Source organism: Psittacula echo, assembly GCF_963264785.1.
Source record: "Psittacula echo genome assembly, chromosome: 7".
Lineage (NCBI taxonomy): Eukaryota > Metazoa > Chordata > Aves > Psittaciformes > Psittacidae > Psittacula > Psittacula echo.
Window position 1 is genome coordinate 53,939,446 of NC_137740.1, and position 17,376 is coordinate 53,956,821.

At 40.1% G+C, this 17,376-nt stretch overlaps 1 protein-coding gene across 6 annotated transcripts in view; it reads right to left on the reverse strand.

The window, feature by feature from the left end:
* CAMSAP2 (calmodulin regulated spectrin associated protein family member 2) overlaps positions 1 to 9,775 on the reverse strand; it is an 86,170-nt gene extending 76,395 nt beyond the window's left edge. For all 6 annotated transcript variants that reach the window (XM_080622565.1, XM_080622562.1, XM_080622561.1 and 3 more), the window contains exon 1: positions 9,379 to 9,775. In XM_080622565.1, the coding sequence (XP_080478691.1) occupies positions 9,379 to 9,517 (139 nt within the window). In that variant the 5' untranslated portion in view covers positions 9,518 to 9,775. The remainder of the gene's footprint in view (positions 1 to 9,378) is intronic.
* Positions 9,776 to 17,376: the final 7,601 nt, after the last annotated feature.

Sequence of the window (17,376 nt, forward strand, 5' to 3'; positions counted from 1 at the left end):
TAGAAACTTGACAGCTCTGTTTCACAATACAGATTGAAAACACAGTCAGCAAAATTACATTGCCCTTTACAATACAAGCCTAATGCCTAACAACATTACTTTTTCCCAAGATAATAATAAAACTATTAACACAAAAACCCACACCAGTGTCAAGCAATGATACTGCCATATTCTCTTGCCACTTCCCAGACTCAATTACTGGCTCTAGAGGACCTACAGTCATCCAAGACCAGGAAAGGCACTCATAATTAAAGAACTTTATGAGCTGCCATTTGCTCATTTCCCTAGGTATTATTTCCATCTATCACAATTCTACCTGTCCTTCTTGCTTTTCCTTGTTTGTCCATATCTTGTCTATTGTCAATATTAAGCTTACTATTTCTGTAGTCCTTCATGATCCATCTCCATCTTGGAATCAGAAGCTCATTCCCCATATTACTCTATCCTCTCCAATTCCAAATGCCAACTTTAAAAGCATCTTCATGCTATCTCCTCAAGCTAGAGAGCATTAGAATTTTTTTATTATTTTTTTTTAATGTCACACAATGCACAGGCAGCAGATTTTGCCTTCTTTGAAACACACCCACTCACCATTCTTTAATCACATAGGAAGTTAGATGGAATGTGGGGCAACAGGGAGGAAGATTAAAGCCATCAGTAATTTCTTAGAAGACCTAAAAAAGCCTAAATGACAATGACAGGTTTCAAGTCTGAAAATTTGAGCCAGAAAATAAAACTAAAGACAGGAAATAACTCATCACCTGTTAATGAGTAATTTCTGATCTTCAGCATCACTGAAACAGACCTTAAAGTGACAAGGTAAGATCACAGAACATCAGTGCAGTGAATGTGTTTATCATGAAAATATGCTTTTACTGGGGTTTAGTAATGAAAAAACCCTCAATACACTAAAAAAAAAAAACAAACCAAACAAGAAGATAACTATCCAGGGCAAACAGAATTATTTGTGAAGGGTATTTCAGCTTCTGAAAAATACAGCAAAAGCAAAGTGAGATGTCTTTTATTTTTTTTTTTTTTTTTTTACTTCACTGGTGTTCACAAAAAAAACCCTGGAATAGAAGCTTCCTGATGTTCATAAAAATAAAACAAGAAAAGAAATTTATTAGAGAATCAGAATACAGAAACAAGGGGCTAGGAAGATAGACTGTGACTACAGACACTCAGAATTTGTAAGAAGAAAATATGCGAAAGCACACAAAATCCCTGCTGCAACAAGATCAGAAGTCTTACCAAAACTCCTGTCACAACTCCCTTTGCACAGACTGAACACCTCATGTACTCTTCCATATTTATAACATATACCAAACTGTTTGGTATCAGAATAGATCTTGATAGAAGAGTCAAACTGTGTTCTCATCTCTGTTACAGTTTAGAAGGAAAAAAAAAACCCACCCAAAACAAAAACAAGCACAGCAGCTAGACACGGAGGAAACTCTTCCTGTTACTGATCTCAAACTAACAGCCCTTCCAAAGCTGGCATGTGTCATCACTGCAGTTCTGTGGAGGAGAATTTCAAGGTTAAGTCCACCTCGTAGCAGATTACCAGAACAACCAGCAGGGTCAAAAGCCTTTATTGACAATTCTGTCAGGACTGGAGATTGTTAAATAGTTCTGCTAGGCAGAGAAGAATTTTAACACTAATTCCCAAGATACACATTTTACCAACCCCTTTCCTTCACCCATTTGACAAGCATCTTTTAAGATAAAACTTGAAGTCAATGAACAGTTTTGAAATAGATACCTTTTTGCACATGCTGCCATAAACTGCCATTTGGCCTTGAAATCTGTGGCAAAGAACAGGATTATGCCAGAGAGATATATCGAGGACAGAGTTCAGGGAGTCAAGCACATAAAATACGGATGAGACCATGGGAACTGGGTCTACTTCTGCTGGAGAGTGGCTGGGAGGATCTCTTTCAGCACTCAATGGGCAGGTTTTAGAAACAGACTTGGACTGTGAAGTGACACGAGGCAGTGGCCACACGCTGCCACAAGGAAAATTTCAACTGGATAGAAGTAAAAACAGTTCTTCACAGCAAGAACAGCAGAGCACAGACACAGGATGCCTGAGGACCCAGCTGTGAAACCACCATCCACGCGGACTTTCAACGCTTGAGTGGACAAGGCTCTGAGAAACCTCTTCTAACTCTGAAGCCTGCTCTTCTTGGAGCAGGAGGTTAAACTGGACAATCTCCAGAGACTGCTTTTACCCTATTTTTTTTTTTTAACTGTCAACAGGACCACAGGTTTCAATTTTGGAAAACTGTTTGAGATATGCACTTAAGAAAAGGTAGCTTGACACAGAATTTCATATTGAACTGTGAAAAGAATAAATTGAGCTATGTATAAGTTCAACACACAGGGAAAAAAAAAAAAAAAAAAGGACATACCACATTAGCCCAAAACAATAATGTAAACTCAATAATCAGGCTAACTTTAAAAGAGTGTTCAACACATGTTCAGGTAATTTTCCCATATATTACAATGGACTGAAAAGTTCTGCATATGCTCTCTTTAGAGAAGAAAAAGCTTTAATGCAAACAAGGGATTAACCATTTCTCCCCATCATGAAATTAAACTGTAAATTAACTTCCCATTTAAACAGACCTTTTTAAATGAAAGGAATATTCTAAAAATAATTCATGGCTACCACCCCTGAATCTACCTTTAAAACATGTTTTATAAACAAAATTCTCTGCTCAGTTCAGTGTGAATTACTCCTTGGAGAACAGTCTGAATTTCTCTTTTGGAAAAATTTCTTTTATTAGTATGAAAAGCCTAAAGTTAAAAATAAACTGGTTTTTTGTAAAGTTTCCACACATGAATACAACCCTTTGAGTTATATGACTATCGAGTTTTTCAAATTTACAAGACTGAACCCTTCCAAGTTTATCAATGTTTGCACTAAGGAGGTCCAAAAGTTTAGAAGTCTTTGTCAACAAGGTCTCTTTTTATTTTTCTTTTTTTAATCCTGAGGATAATATAATCAAGTTAAAATGTTTCACTATGGGCTAATTAAAATATAGATCATTCCGGAGAGCCAGAAGGCCACATTAAGCCTCAGCCTAGAAACCTTCAATCTTTACAGGTTACTGACGTCAATCAACAAAGGCATTAAGGAAAAAATTGTGCAAGACTGAGACTTAATACAGAATTACTTTATGAAAATTCTAATACCTTTAATCACTTCCTAGTGCAAACTAGTTGAAGAATTTATGCCAAATCTTAATGGACTCAATTACTTGACAGCTTTCTGCAAGGCAGCAAAGGTACGCTTTTGCCATAAGGTAACAGTGTTACTTAATTCAGACTCCTACTTCACAACGAGAATTCTGGTGCCCCATTAGCCAATAGGGCACCTGAAAGCATAGCTTTGCATGGAACGCAAGAGTCCAAGGACTGAGAACAGGTCAGAGAAGCATGACTTATATTATTTTGCTTCTGATGATTTTTTGTAGTTGCCTTAGTAGAAGAGGGAGACATTTCAATTTGCTGTTTTACATTGAAGCCACCTTCAATGGCGCTGATGAGTACTCCAATTCTAAGTTTTACGTCAGGTTAGTAACCAGTGAAGCAAGCTGATGCTACCAAAAAAAGAAATCATGAAACAAGACTTTGAATCAGGAAGCAGAAAACAAAATGAGACAGTTGATATAAAAAGAATTTTTACTTTTTGGTTTGCTGAATCAGTTTGCCACTTACATAGTTCTTGGCTAGCATGCTGTAAGCGTACTTCTGCCTATGGGCAAGTGTCTAAATGGTCAACCTCTATAAATTTACAGCAGGCAACTTCAGTATCACAATTCTGAACTCTGCTCAGCTAACTAAAATGAACACGTGAGATTCTTAGATTCAACATCACAGAAGTACTATGAATGAACAGACCCTACCCTCTTGCCTCTAGATGTCAAAAAAAGTTAACCGCTATCCACTGCTTTGACAACAGTTTTGCACTTATAAGGGATTCCTTATGAAAAGCAAACAAACAAAATACCACAAAAAACAAAATCACAAAACATCTGAGGAAAAAACATGCACAGGCTCTCCGTTCATAGCCCACCCAGATTTTAGTTATTTCTTTGAACCCTGAGAATCACATAAGAAATGCTCGACAAGGTCACACTAATGTCTACCCCATCCAGTATTCCTGTCTTCAGTAGCACAACAGGAAGTGCTACTCACAAAGCATAAAGAATTTGACTGGCAGAGGCATTTCCTATTAAAATGGGAAAGTTTAACATCTACTGTACTGAAGCCTACATATTGATTAAGGTTTTGATAAACAAAAGAATGACTTAGAATTCACCCTGGCAATGAAGAGATCAATTTGTATTAGCATTAATACCTTCAGAACTTATTTTTGGGAAAGCCAAGACATTTCAATTCTGTAGCAAAATAATAAATTTACCACCAGAACCAGTAATTATGTATTTTCCAAAGGGGAGGAATTGTCCCATTTTCCAGAACGATCAGCAAAAATACTCAAGATCTCTGTGTTTATATGCACCAACTACAACCTCAGATGGCTCTACCGAACCTAATAGTTCCGGGAGCTCATACAATTTTATTTATTTACTTTTAAAAAGTGACCCACAGTCAAACCAGAAAGGAGTGATACGATCAACTTTTAAGTAGACCATCTCAGGAGATTATTAGTCCAACCAACTTATTTTAGCAGGATTGAGCGAAGCACAAATTTGCAAGCACACAATTTCAAGAGATGATGGAAAAGAAATCTATTAAACAATATGGTCTCACAAGATTCTCAAAAACTTGCTTCTGTACTTCCAACTCTTATGCATTTTTGTGCTAGTTGCCAAACTGAGTAGCAGTAAAGAGATTTGATCTGCTATGAAAAGATTCAAAGACCTTCTGGCCTGCAAAAGTCAACATAACAAATGACACTATTCAGTTAAAAATTGTTGCCAGTAGAACCATGAAGGGAGGAAATTAACATTGTGTATCTGACAGAAATATCTGCAAGCAGCAATAAGGAGCTGCATATGAATTCTGAAAGTATTAATCAACACTAGAAAACTATTTTTAAGTTTCTTGAGTAATGTTTCATTAAACATGATGCAATTTGTAATCAATAGCTTCAGACATCTATAAAGGATAAATTTAATGTTAAAAGGTGGATGGGCTATTTTATTTTGACTGCAGAAAACACAGTAAATTTCAGGACAAGCATTCACATTTGTGCAGCTTTTATTTAGCTTACTGCTGTCAAAAATACTTCATGCTAAACCAGTGAAATTTATTACTGTAGCAGGACAATATGTTGTATAGCAGAACAGAAACAGATTTAACCTGAGTTTAAAATTACTCCCATAATTTTCTGAGAATCATACATGTCACACATAGTCTTAACTCAGTAACTAAAAATTGGATGCAAAGCTGCCTGAAAAAGAATTTTCCAAGAGTACTCAGATATCTCCTATCAAGCAGGAAGAATGCGTACGTCAATGTTCAAAAATTAGGACCTTCATCTGTACTGTGGTTCTAGAGAAGCAATTCCAAGCTACAATGGGATTGAAAGCATTTCCCAGGATAAAGTTATAATTCAAGATGATTTTGGTAAGTGGTAGAAGTGGTTTGAAAATAGGATGCAGTTATATAAGTATAGCTGCAAAGCAGGAACCTACAACTGTACAATTACAAGATGGGAACAACTGAGTAGGCAGCAGTTCTGCAGAGAAAGATATGGAGCTACAGTGAATCACAGACTCAATGAGTCAACAGTTCTACGCTGATGCAAAAGTGACAAACATCATATTCTAGTGAATAAATGAGTATTACAGGTTGGAAAGATGAAGTAATTTTTCACATCTACCCTGTACTGCTAAGAGTTTAGCTTGTCCATTAGATCTAGATTTAAGTACAGAATTCATGCAACACCTACCACAGAAAAAATACAGGTAAAAAACCAACCAAACGAAAAAAAACAAAACCAAAACACCCAAAAAGAGCCCAAAAAAACTTGACTTACAAAAATGAAGTTGAAAAAAAAAAAAAAAAAGCCTGTTTTGTCTAAACAGCAGAACAAAGAGGATAAAATTTTTTATTATGTGAAAGATGTCATAAACAGGTAAGATGCCCACCAGGGAACAGGATATATCCACCAGGAATAGGATAAGTAATCGTTTACAGTGTAGCAAAAGACATCAAGATTATCATGATGTTCTAACATCTCGAGGTAAATAAGGATTCAAATTGTCTAGCAGACATACTGAGGAATCTCTGTAATTAGAGATTTTAAAAAAACAGGCTAAACAAACATCTGTCAGGAATGATGTATATTTAGCTCAGCATGTCTTTAGGATGGTGGATGGATAACAAGCTTTCCAGCCACGTTCTGAGAAGACACAAACTTCATACTACAAAATAATGAAATCTACATTCATTGTTTTAGGAATACAAATGACAGAGTAACACAACATCAAGACCTTTTTAAAATTATTCCTATTAATTATGTCCCATTATACTTTTAAGCTGAAGCATACAATATCAATACAGTTCAACAACCTCTTTGAAAAGCAGTTTTTCCATACTGAAATGGTTAACTCCCAGCACTGGAAGTTAATGCTGCAATTTAGTGTCTGCAGTTTTAATTTCTAAGGTCAAACATTCCCACTTTCATACTTGCAGCAAAACATGAAGGCAGAAAATTCTACACTCCCTCTACACTTACATATGAATGTTATCTTCAATTGGCATTTCTTAAAAAAAAGAAAATATATATATAATCATACAAGATGCCTTTGACAACTGTTAGTATGCCCTTACTCTCTTAAGAGACCTTATTAATAAGACAACTTGCTTTGACTTGCTTGTGTTGTAGGCCAGAGCCTACTCTTGCAGCTTCACTGAGGACAACAACAACAACATGAAATTGGTGTCTCAGTTTTTGGACACTAACAGACATCAATTAAACACAAAAAGTCACTATAAAATGTTAACGAACAGCACTTATATAAAAATCTCTTATATAAAACAGTCTCTTCACAACACCTAGCAAAGCTGTATCCATAATTCTGATTGTATTAAAATTTGCTTTTAAGACTGTGAAATATATGACTGAAAAATATGCCCATTTGATATACAGATTTGATATACAGATAAAAAGATTTGTTTTTTTTCAGTGAATATATGATTGCAACAACTCAGACTTTTCATTAATCAAAATGACTGGCATTAATTTATTTCAGAGAGGGTGGGGAGAAAATCCTTCGCTTCCCCAGCCCACTTAAGGAATTCCAACATTTCAGGGATAAAAAAAGAAATAAAATGCAGCACCCATAAACACACTAATCATCCTGTCTATGTCCTTTGTATAAATGTGTATCACAACAGGGATAAGACATGACTGAGGTTCTGATCTATTCCAAAGAACTAAAATAATTTAACAACCCCAAGCTTCCTTCTTGGAAAAGGCTAAGGTCAGTCCTCCTGTCTTGCTCCAAGTATAAAGGAACCATTTGTATTGCAGACCTGCAGGTCTTGTATACTGTGTTTCCTGACTTCAGCCGCAAAGTCTTTTTTGAGGCTACTAATGATATTAACCTAGTGGAAGAACTGTGAGATCAGAAACACTACAATTGTGTATGTTTACCCCTCTTCCTCCTATTACATTATGGCAGTATTTAGAGGGCAGATGGAGCTATTATCTCCTCTAATCATGTTTCATTTGTGAATCTCAGAACAACCATGGTAATGAAGAGAAAGACTAAGGGAATTTGTTTTGGATCACGCTTTCTATAGAAAGTAGGAATAAGGTACCCTGCAAGTTGCTTTATACATCCAATAGAAACTCAACCAATATAAACCAAGACATTTCAACCACAGGCTGAGAATCTGTAAGACTCCAGTAGAAAACAGTTCTCAGGTTAGAATGCTGGGTTATATAATGGCATAAGCACTGTACATCCAGAATCCCATGAGTAGAGTCCATAGAACCAAGCTACCTAAAAAGATCTCTGAAAATGCTGAATCAAGGTATTTCAAGAATTTTCACTACTATGATTTTATTTCTTCTATCTGCATAGCTAATAAAAGCATACATAAAAATATATTTACCCAGATTTCACAAAAGAAAGTAAACAGAGTTAATTAACAAATTTTTATATGCAAACAGTATTTTGATCCTTTTCTTCTTTCTGAACTGACAAACATTATTTCCATGGCTACTGACCTTACTGAAATTTCACTAAGTTCAACCACTTTGAAAGCAGCTTTTGGCTAGCATCATGTAAAATATAAACAGCTCCCTGAGGCCTCATAAAGGTACACCTTTAACCCCATTCAAATACATAACAATCCTCTGGCCCTAAACAAATGCAAAAGGTGCAAAATTCCAGAAAAAGGAACCTTTTCTGCTTACTCTATGAAGAATAGGGGTAAAAATATCAACTGTTATTTTGTAATTCAATTTCAAAGAAAAATCCTATTTTTAACCTGCAGAGCATCAAGTGATATACATCAAGTGATATACTACAGCTATATTCAAACAAAAGCAAGAAACAAACAAAAAGCACAGACAAAACAAAAAAAAAACCTCCACAAACAAAAAACCCAAACAAAGCCACAGCTTGGTAAGTTTTCAAAATCCTTCCCTCAGAAGACTTCTGTAAGTCTGGTGTACTCCTCAAGGCCCAGCAATATTTCAGGCATAGAATAATAGGTCTGGTATTCTTCACGGCCCAGGTTTTCAACGACAGAGCAGTGATGCCTTTCGGAGGCATTATAATCAATTCCATTTAGGCTTGCAGACAGGGAGAGCCTTCTGTATTGTGCAGGCCAAAACCTGACATTAAACGCTCTTTTTTCATGAAACCCTTCTTACTGCTTAACCACTCAAATAGCTACAGGCTACTGTCACGCATGTCAAAACAGCGCACTTCCATTTCCACTGCTAGCCCCCAATTCAGCTCTTAAAACAACATTAGGAAAATTATCGAAACAACAGACAAACACGGATTACATGGCTGTTTAAGGCTTTTTTGCATTCTAGAAGTGTGACCCGGGGAGTAAATAAAACACCATTTACAGAGTGTGAGTCCTCAAATAAAACTGCAGTAACTTCAATACACAAAAATTACTTGCCAACAGAAAATGTGGTTTTCCAAAAAGACTACAGATAATTAAAACACACACACACAAAAGCAAAATCAAAAGCACACTAAAAACCCCCACAAGGTATAAAGGGAACTAAAGATGAGGGAATAGACCAAAGCCATTTCCTACGCACCTCCTACCCCCCTTTCCCAGCTCCCCAGGGAAGGGCTCGCACGTTCTCAGGAGCGAAGCAACCAAGCAGGAATCAGCATCAAAGAAAGGGAAGAAGAAGACGCCACCTACCTGTCCCAAAGGCTTTGGCTACTAGCCAGGCGAGATTACAGGCGATTTTCGCTCGAGAAAAATCATAATGGTCAAAAGGCTTGATAGCAGGAACAATGAAAGTCTTCCTCATCTCCTTGGCGTCTACGGCATCCCCCATCTTCTCACAGGACCCCTGACAATTGGGAACTTACATGATTCTTCCTCCTCCTCCTCCCGCGGCGGAGAGAGACGTCTGTAAATACGCCGACAGCAGCTGAGGCCAGCGCTGAACCCAGCTGTCCGTAAAGGGCTAACACCGCCTCCCGCCTTCCTCCGCACAGGAATGTAGCAGAGCCCGAGTGTCCTCTTCTTCTTCTTCCTCCTCCTCCTCCTCGCTCTTTGTCTCAATTCAATCTCGCCGCCCCCCACCCTTCGAAAAACTGCCCCCGGCGGCCCCGGCTCCCCCTTCCCTGGGGAGACCCTCCGGCCAGGGCTGGGCTCCCCAGGCCGTCGCCAGCCCCTCGGCGCAGGTCGGGAGCCGCTAGCAAGGCCCCCGCAGCTGCAGCAGGCCGTGATACGGCCCTACCCGGCCCCGGCAAAGGCGCCGAGATGTCAAAACGCCGGGGACCAGCCCCAAAACGCTGCGCAGCCCGCCGCGCCACGTCTCAGCAGCGGCCTGCAGCGCGCCGGGAGCAGTGCCGGCTTTCCTACCGCTGCCCTGCGCCCGGGTGCTGCCCCACCGCCCCTCAACGAGGGGACGCGCTCCCGTCAGCCGCCGCCGCTGCGGTTCTCCACCCGTGGCTGCCGCACTGGATGGGCGAGAAGCGGCTGCGCACGCGCTAACGCCACGGCCGCCGCCACCGCCTCTCAGTTCGGGCGCCAGAGGCAGGGGCGGAGCGAGGCGGGGCGGAGCGGGCCGCCCTCAGCCGCCCGGCGGTCACATGGCGCCACTTCGGCAGCGGGGGGATCTTGGCGCCGGGCCGGGTGTTGGCTTCGAGCAAGATGGGCATTGCCTCAGGTCTGGGGGAGCTCGGGCGGGCTGAGCTCAGCAGGAGGGAGGCGCGGAGTGTTTCCCGCCGGTAAGGGGGGCGTCCGGCTGTGGGGAGAAGGGCGGTGTCCCTCGGGCGCGGGGCCCGCCCGCTGCCGGCATCGCTGCTTCCCACAGCGAGGGCCTTCCCGCTCGCGGCCGTTGGCTTTTGGTGCTGCTCTGTGGGAAGGTCGGGACCAGCCCCAGCAGTGGGTGCGAGTGGGGCTGAGGAGCCGCGGCCGCTTCTGTGGGGCGGGCCGGGCCGCGCCGGCGGGCTTGTCGTCCCTCTTGGTGAATTGGTCCCTCCTCTTTTAAATTGCGTCTATATATAACTTCTCGAATGCTCGGGTAGAAAAATGACAGAGCCTTAAAATGGTTCAGGCCCTGCTCACGTAATAACCGTAATAACAGGCAGTGGTAACAATTAGCCCTAGAGACCATACGCTGCCTCACTCACCTGAGCCTGGGCTGGTTTTGGAAATGTGTGAAATCACTTTAACAGCAGCCTGTGTGGAAATAAGTATTATTCACAGTAGGAACTAGTACCTGGGTGATTAATGACTTGCATTTGTTGAGATGAGTTGGCTTGGAGGTGCGGGTCTGTGGGTGTGGCAGTCTTGGTGACAGCCTCATGGTGGTGACCCTGGTGGAGAGGCCCTGCCTCTGTTCTACATGGCCACTGTGTAACTGGGTGACCCACAGTGCCAGGGGGTAGTAAATTTGTGCTTTTTGGCAACAAATAATTATTAGGTTGGTGTAATGTAGAAATGTGCCCTCCTTCGCCACCAGCCTGGGTGCCCCAGTAAGCTGTGTGGTGACGCAGTTAAGGAAGCTGATCTGGACACGTTTTTGGTTGCTGAAGGACCACTTCTGACTTACATCAGTACAGCTAACCTGCCTTTAGGGTGGGTTTTTTTGTTGGTTCCCCTCCCCACCTTATAGTAAATTAGTGCCTTCTCACTGATGCAGTCTGAGGTGGGTTGGATTTTGGTTTGGTTTCTGTTGAGTTGGGTTTTTTTTCAGCCCCACTGAGTCTGGAAAAGAATATTTAGTCACAGTCTTAGCATTTTACTGTAAGGTTTCGAATAGTATTTTATCCAGACTGTTATTTCTTTGTGTTTAAAGTGGACTATGGATTGATCTGGACAGAGATTTTCAACTGCTACAAGGCTGCGTATGCTTCTAGCACTTCATGTGCACAATTATACAAATACTGTGATGATGAAGTCATAGTGTACTGTACAGTTGTACTGACATTAATCTATATTTACTAGGAATGAGAAAATTAAAGGGTTATGGAGGTCAACATTTGAAGAGATTATTGCTGAGTATTTCCCCATATGGTCTCTGGGATGGAATTCCCAAACTGTCATGCATACCTCTCATAAGTGGTACATAGCTAGTTACAAAACTAGGAGCTGCTGCTGGCAGTATTCAGCAAATGGGAGGGGAGAAGGAAACTTCAGAAATCCTTGCTTTAGCACACTTACGACTGACATTCCCAGATCCTCTACAGCAGAAATGGGAAGAATAATACCAAATTAACATACAGGTGTGAATTGAGAAAATGTTCTCTATTCAGGAGGAGTATATCCTTAGTTTTCAACAACTAAAGTAAAACCTGTATTTGCACATTTTCCTGAATTATTTTTTATATTGACTTTTGAAATAAGTTATATTAGACATTATTTTAATTTTTTTACAGTTGCCACTAGAAAATGAGTTTAACCATAGAATCATAGAATAGTTAGGGTTGGAAAGGACCTTAAGATCATCTAGTTCCAACCCCCCTGCCATGGGCAGGGACACCTCACATTAAACCATGCCACCCAAGGCCTCATCCAACCTGGCCTTGAACACCGCCAGGGATGGAGCATTCACACCTTCCCTGGGCAACCCATTCCAGTGCCTCACCACCCTCTCAGTAAAGAATTTCTTCCTTATATCCAATCTAAACTTCCCCTGTTTAAGTTTGAACCCGTTACCCCTTGTCCTGTCACTACAGTCCCTAATGACGAGTCCAACCCCAGCATCCTTGTAGGCCCCCTTCAGATACTGGAAGGCTGCTATGAGGTCTCCACGCAGCCTTCTCTTCTCCAGGCTGAACAGCCCCAACTTTCTCAGCCTGTCTTCATAGGGGAGGTATTCCAGTCCCCTGATCATCCTCGTGGCCCTCTTGTGAACTTGTTCCAACAGTTCCATGTCCTTTTTATGTTGAGGACACCAGAACTGCACACAATACTCCAAGTCAGGTCTCACAAGAGCGGAGCAGAGGGGCAGGATCACCTCCTTCGACCTGCTGGTCATGCTCCTTTTGATGCAGTCCAGGATATAGTTGGCTTTCTGGGTTACGAGCACACACTGAAGCCGGCTCATGTTCATTTTCTCATCGACCAACACCCCCAAGTCCTTCTCTGCAGGGCTGCTCTGAATCTCTTCTCTGCCCAACCTGTAGTTGTGCCTGGGATTACTCCGACCCAGGTGTAGGACCTTGTACTTGGCATGGTTAAACTTCATCAGGTTGGCATCAGCCCACCTCACAAGCGTGTTGAGATCCCTCTGGATGGCATCCCTTCCCTCCAGCGTATCAACTGAACCACACAGCTTGGTGTCATCGGCAAACTTGCTGAGGGGGCCCTCAATCCCACTGTCCATGTCACCGACAAAGATGTTGAACAAGACCAGTCCCAACACCGATCCCTGAGGGATGCCACTCATTACTGGTCTCCAACTGGACATCGAGCCATTGACCACAACTCTTTGCATGCAGCCATCCAGCCAATTCTTTATCCACCGAGTGGTCCACCTATCAAATTGATGTTTTTATTCCTGTATATTTAACATCAAACACTTGGAATTTTTATGCTTTAAAACCTTACATGAAAAAAATATATACGTCCTAGATTCCAACTCATTTATTTTTTGTATGACTAATAAAATACAAAAAAATTAGATCAGCCTACAGGACAACATGTTTAGGAAGAATATAATGTGATGATTTAAGTATGATGGATATAGGATCCTTCTACCTTCAGGGCATAAGATCACAAACTAGTGCCTATGAAATAATATGAAGCTTTCAGAAACAGCTTTCTTACAGAAACGTGTCATAATCCAAATAAGAAGCCATTGGATATATTTAATGTACTCCTGTATTTATCATCTGTTCCTGTGCACTTGCAAAACATCATATATACAACTGCACTGTACCAGACACTGAGACTAGTGACACTTCCCTGAAGCAAATACAGATGTGTCCTAAATTCTTGCAATTGCAAGCCCCTTCTTACTTTAAAAGTGAATACTGTTTTAGGGGATGCATCTCAAAAGTGGCACTAGATACAACTATGGGTAGGTACATACAACATTGCTACCAGTCAAATTTAAAATGCAGAAATTCTTGTGGGTGCAGAGCCTTTGTGCCAATGAAACCTGTTCAGTCACTGAACAAAATCTAAAGAAGCTGTGTTGTGGTAACTGCAATCAAAGTGGGATTTTTTAATTTGTTCAGTGCTCTTAGAAGTGAACGTATGAATACAAAATCAAATATGTGTGAGTGAAAAAGAAGACATCACCACCAGTTGCTGGAGTTCTTGTGCCAGATCTTCTGCTTCTGCAGACATGCTAAAATGCAGTGTTGCTTATTGCATCATCAAAGATACCAGCAGTCAACATGGCAAATTATTAAAATTTGCTCTAATTTTTAAGAGTAGATAAACAGAAAAACTGAGTGAGGAGTCGTCCCCTTCTGCTCCTGTTTATCCTCAAATATTTTAAATAGTGATAATCTCTTCTGCACGCAATCTTTCTGCTGCAAAGTGTTTTATACTTCGAAGTTCATTCCAAGTGGAAAGATAAAGTGTTACAGATTAAAACGGGCAACTCACACATACATTTTTTTTTTTACCTTCTTTCTCCCTTCCTTTCCTCTCCCTCCCTCTACCCCAAATTAGAAACCCATTTGACTAGTTTTATCATGTAATTACATCATAAACCTGATTCTTCACTGTCATGTGTCTAGGCGTTTACACAGTGGGTGTACCAAGCCTGTAGTCAGTGTGGGCAACAAATATGACAGTGAAGCTGTGAATAATAGTGTGGATGGCAGTTGTTACTAATAGTCGTAACCTTGGGACATAGTTTTTTGTTTGGTTTGGATTTGATTTTTTCTACTTCTTTTAAGATTTACTTGACTTCTGAAGGGGTCATGTAGAGAAGATGCCCTTAGACTAAATTCAGGCTAGTTGTAGATTACAGTGAGCATTCAAACTGGAATAATATTTCATGCATAACTTCATCCTTCACAGTAGTTGATGATAAAGGTAAAATGTTTGAAATTAGCAATGCCATTACTGGCTTTGCTGTGGCACTATCTGTAGCCAGACTTCGCATTAGTGAACAATTTATCATGCTACCTACAAAAGGTAGTAAAACATTCCCTTTCAGTTGGTTTTATTAGGGCAAATCCACAAACACAGCAGTTAACAACAAGTATTCTGCTGTGTAATGCTTCAGTCTTGGTGGTGAAAAAAGGCTAGGAATAACACTGTAGGGATAATTATCTTTAATTGCTGCTATCAAATTTGCCTATTTAAGATGATCCCATCTATTTGCCTTAGCTTAGAGGATATCAGTCATGGTAGACGTGGTAGTGGCTGACGGGAAGGGTGTGCCCTGTGGCCTGTAACCTCTGGCAAAGAGGCAGCATGCACAGCTTGATGTGGTACTGTCAGTCTGTCAACATACAGACCTAGAAGCAGTCATGTCCCAGTGTGATCCTTCAGAAATGTGCTTTAGCAGGTTTGGTGTTGGGTATGTGAGGTTGAACAGGTAATCTATAAATGATTCTGTAAGGCTATTACAGCATAGGATGATTTATGAACTTGAACAACAGATATTCCAGTCTCTTAAACTTCCGAGTAATTGTGAAAAATGGTAGAACTATAAGAGTGAAGAAATTATTTTTTTTAAATATTTGTTATCAAGAGAGTCTCTGAATTATTAAACTTTTTTGGCATTATTACTGAAATGCATGTATGTAGTTTTTGCAAGTTAGGAGTTTTCTCAGTGCATGATTTTGGAGGGGAGTATGTTCTTCCTGTTGCAGGATGATAACAAAAGTACAAGAATAGTTACATACTTATTGTCTCTCAAATACTTCTATTAATTTGTAACCAGAAAGTGCTGAGCCATTTAAAAGTGAAGAAAACAGCTTACAAACTTTTCAGATCCCAGTAGAGTCATGTGTCAGAGGGAAAATAAAGCTTTGTGTGACAGTTTAATTGGATTGCCTGTGATTTTTTTTCCTTTATACAGGTAAAAAATGGAAAACAGTGGAGTAATAGCTACTTTAGCTCATTTACTACTGAAATCTGGACAACCAAAAAGCTGCCCAATGAGAATTAAATGTGGTACCTAAGTCACTTCCCTTAATACTTGGATGCTATGGTTTAATTTCGTGAACTTGGCTTTGACCTAATGTAGCTCTGTGAAGGGAGGAAAAGAATTTCCATCTTCCTCCTGTTGATTCCACTGGGTCTAACCAAGCAACAGATCTGTCCCTTTCCTGTGGTCTGTGAGAGGCAGTGTCTTTCATCTCATCTGACACTCATGGCTGGTTGGTTTGTTTGTCTTTTTCTCTGGTCACTTGGGCATGATCTTTTCTGAGGGTAAATTTATATTTAATTTTTTTAACCTGGCTTTCACACTGGCTGCTCTCATGTTCTGCCCATCTCCTGGAATTGCACTCATGCTAGGGGGTTTTAGATTACTTTTCTTACCGAGTGTGCTGTGCAATGCTCACTAATACCAGTCCTTTCTCCTTGACATTCCGCCGTTGCCAGGTTCTCTCTGAAGAGCATGAATACCCTGGTATAACTGATATTTTCTATTATAAACTTTAAAACATGTGGAATAGATCTTAGCCACTTTCACTAGGTGAAATTTGTGTACTGTCTCTTTCATGGCCACTTGGTGCTTCATGTGTTTTCTAATGAAAATCCTTAATGTGATTTTATGAATATAACCTTTAAATACTAGAACAGTAAAATAAATGTCTGGGGAGAAACTTATGTTCAAAAGACCAGTGTGAACAACAACAACAACAAATGTAATCTTATTATCATTATGGTAGCTGTTGGATAATGCTTTATTTGCACCTCAGTTCAGAGAAAAATGGGCATGACTCTAGTTTTCCAATTTGGCATTCAGGTCTAAGAATAAATCAGTTAGCAAGGGTTAGTGAAAAAGTCTGAATGAGAGTAATACTAAGTAGTGTACTTTTTCCTGTTGAACTATAGTCCATTGAAGTGACTGGCTGGGATTTTTTTTAAATTCTGCTTCTACATATGGAGAAATATCTGAATGTTCATAAAAGCTCATTTGTTTTGAGCATATGCATGATTTCTCAGTAAGGCATGAATAGACTTCAGTTCCCCATCTTTTGGCCCTGCTTTCAGTTTCCACCGAAGCCCATGTGTGTCTGAATGAGAACAGCACTAAATAGGAGAGAATTCTGTGTTCAAACAGTAACATTCTGGTGTCATTTAATTGCAATAAAGTTGTTGTTTGCAAGGGCTGGTTGTGAAGATGGCTGAGGAGAGGAAAGCAATGGAACAACGTAGGAGACTATCTGATGAACGTTTGGGGTTTTTTTCCCTATATATCTTCTTAGAAACTTCATGATCCAATTTTTCACTGATTTATTTTTGTTTGGTTGGTTTTTGTTTTTTCTTTTGGCAGTTTCCCTTAACTTCGTGAGAAATTGCATGTTATGGATGAATTTTTGGCGACTACTTTAGGGAGCAGGTGTAAATAGCCGGTACACTGTTTAAAATGTGTCTGTGGAAAGTGTGTAGCAAAGGTGTTTATTGTAACCATTTATATACACAGTGACCCCTTATGGCTCTGGAGATTTTGAGTATGCATGCATGGTAAGGTCATCACAACCTGAGTACATAGAACTGTTTAATTTAGGATTTTTTTGGGCGTAACTTCTTTATTTATAAAAT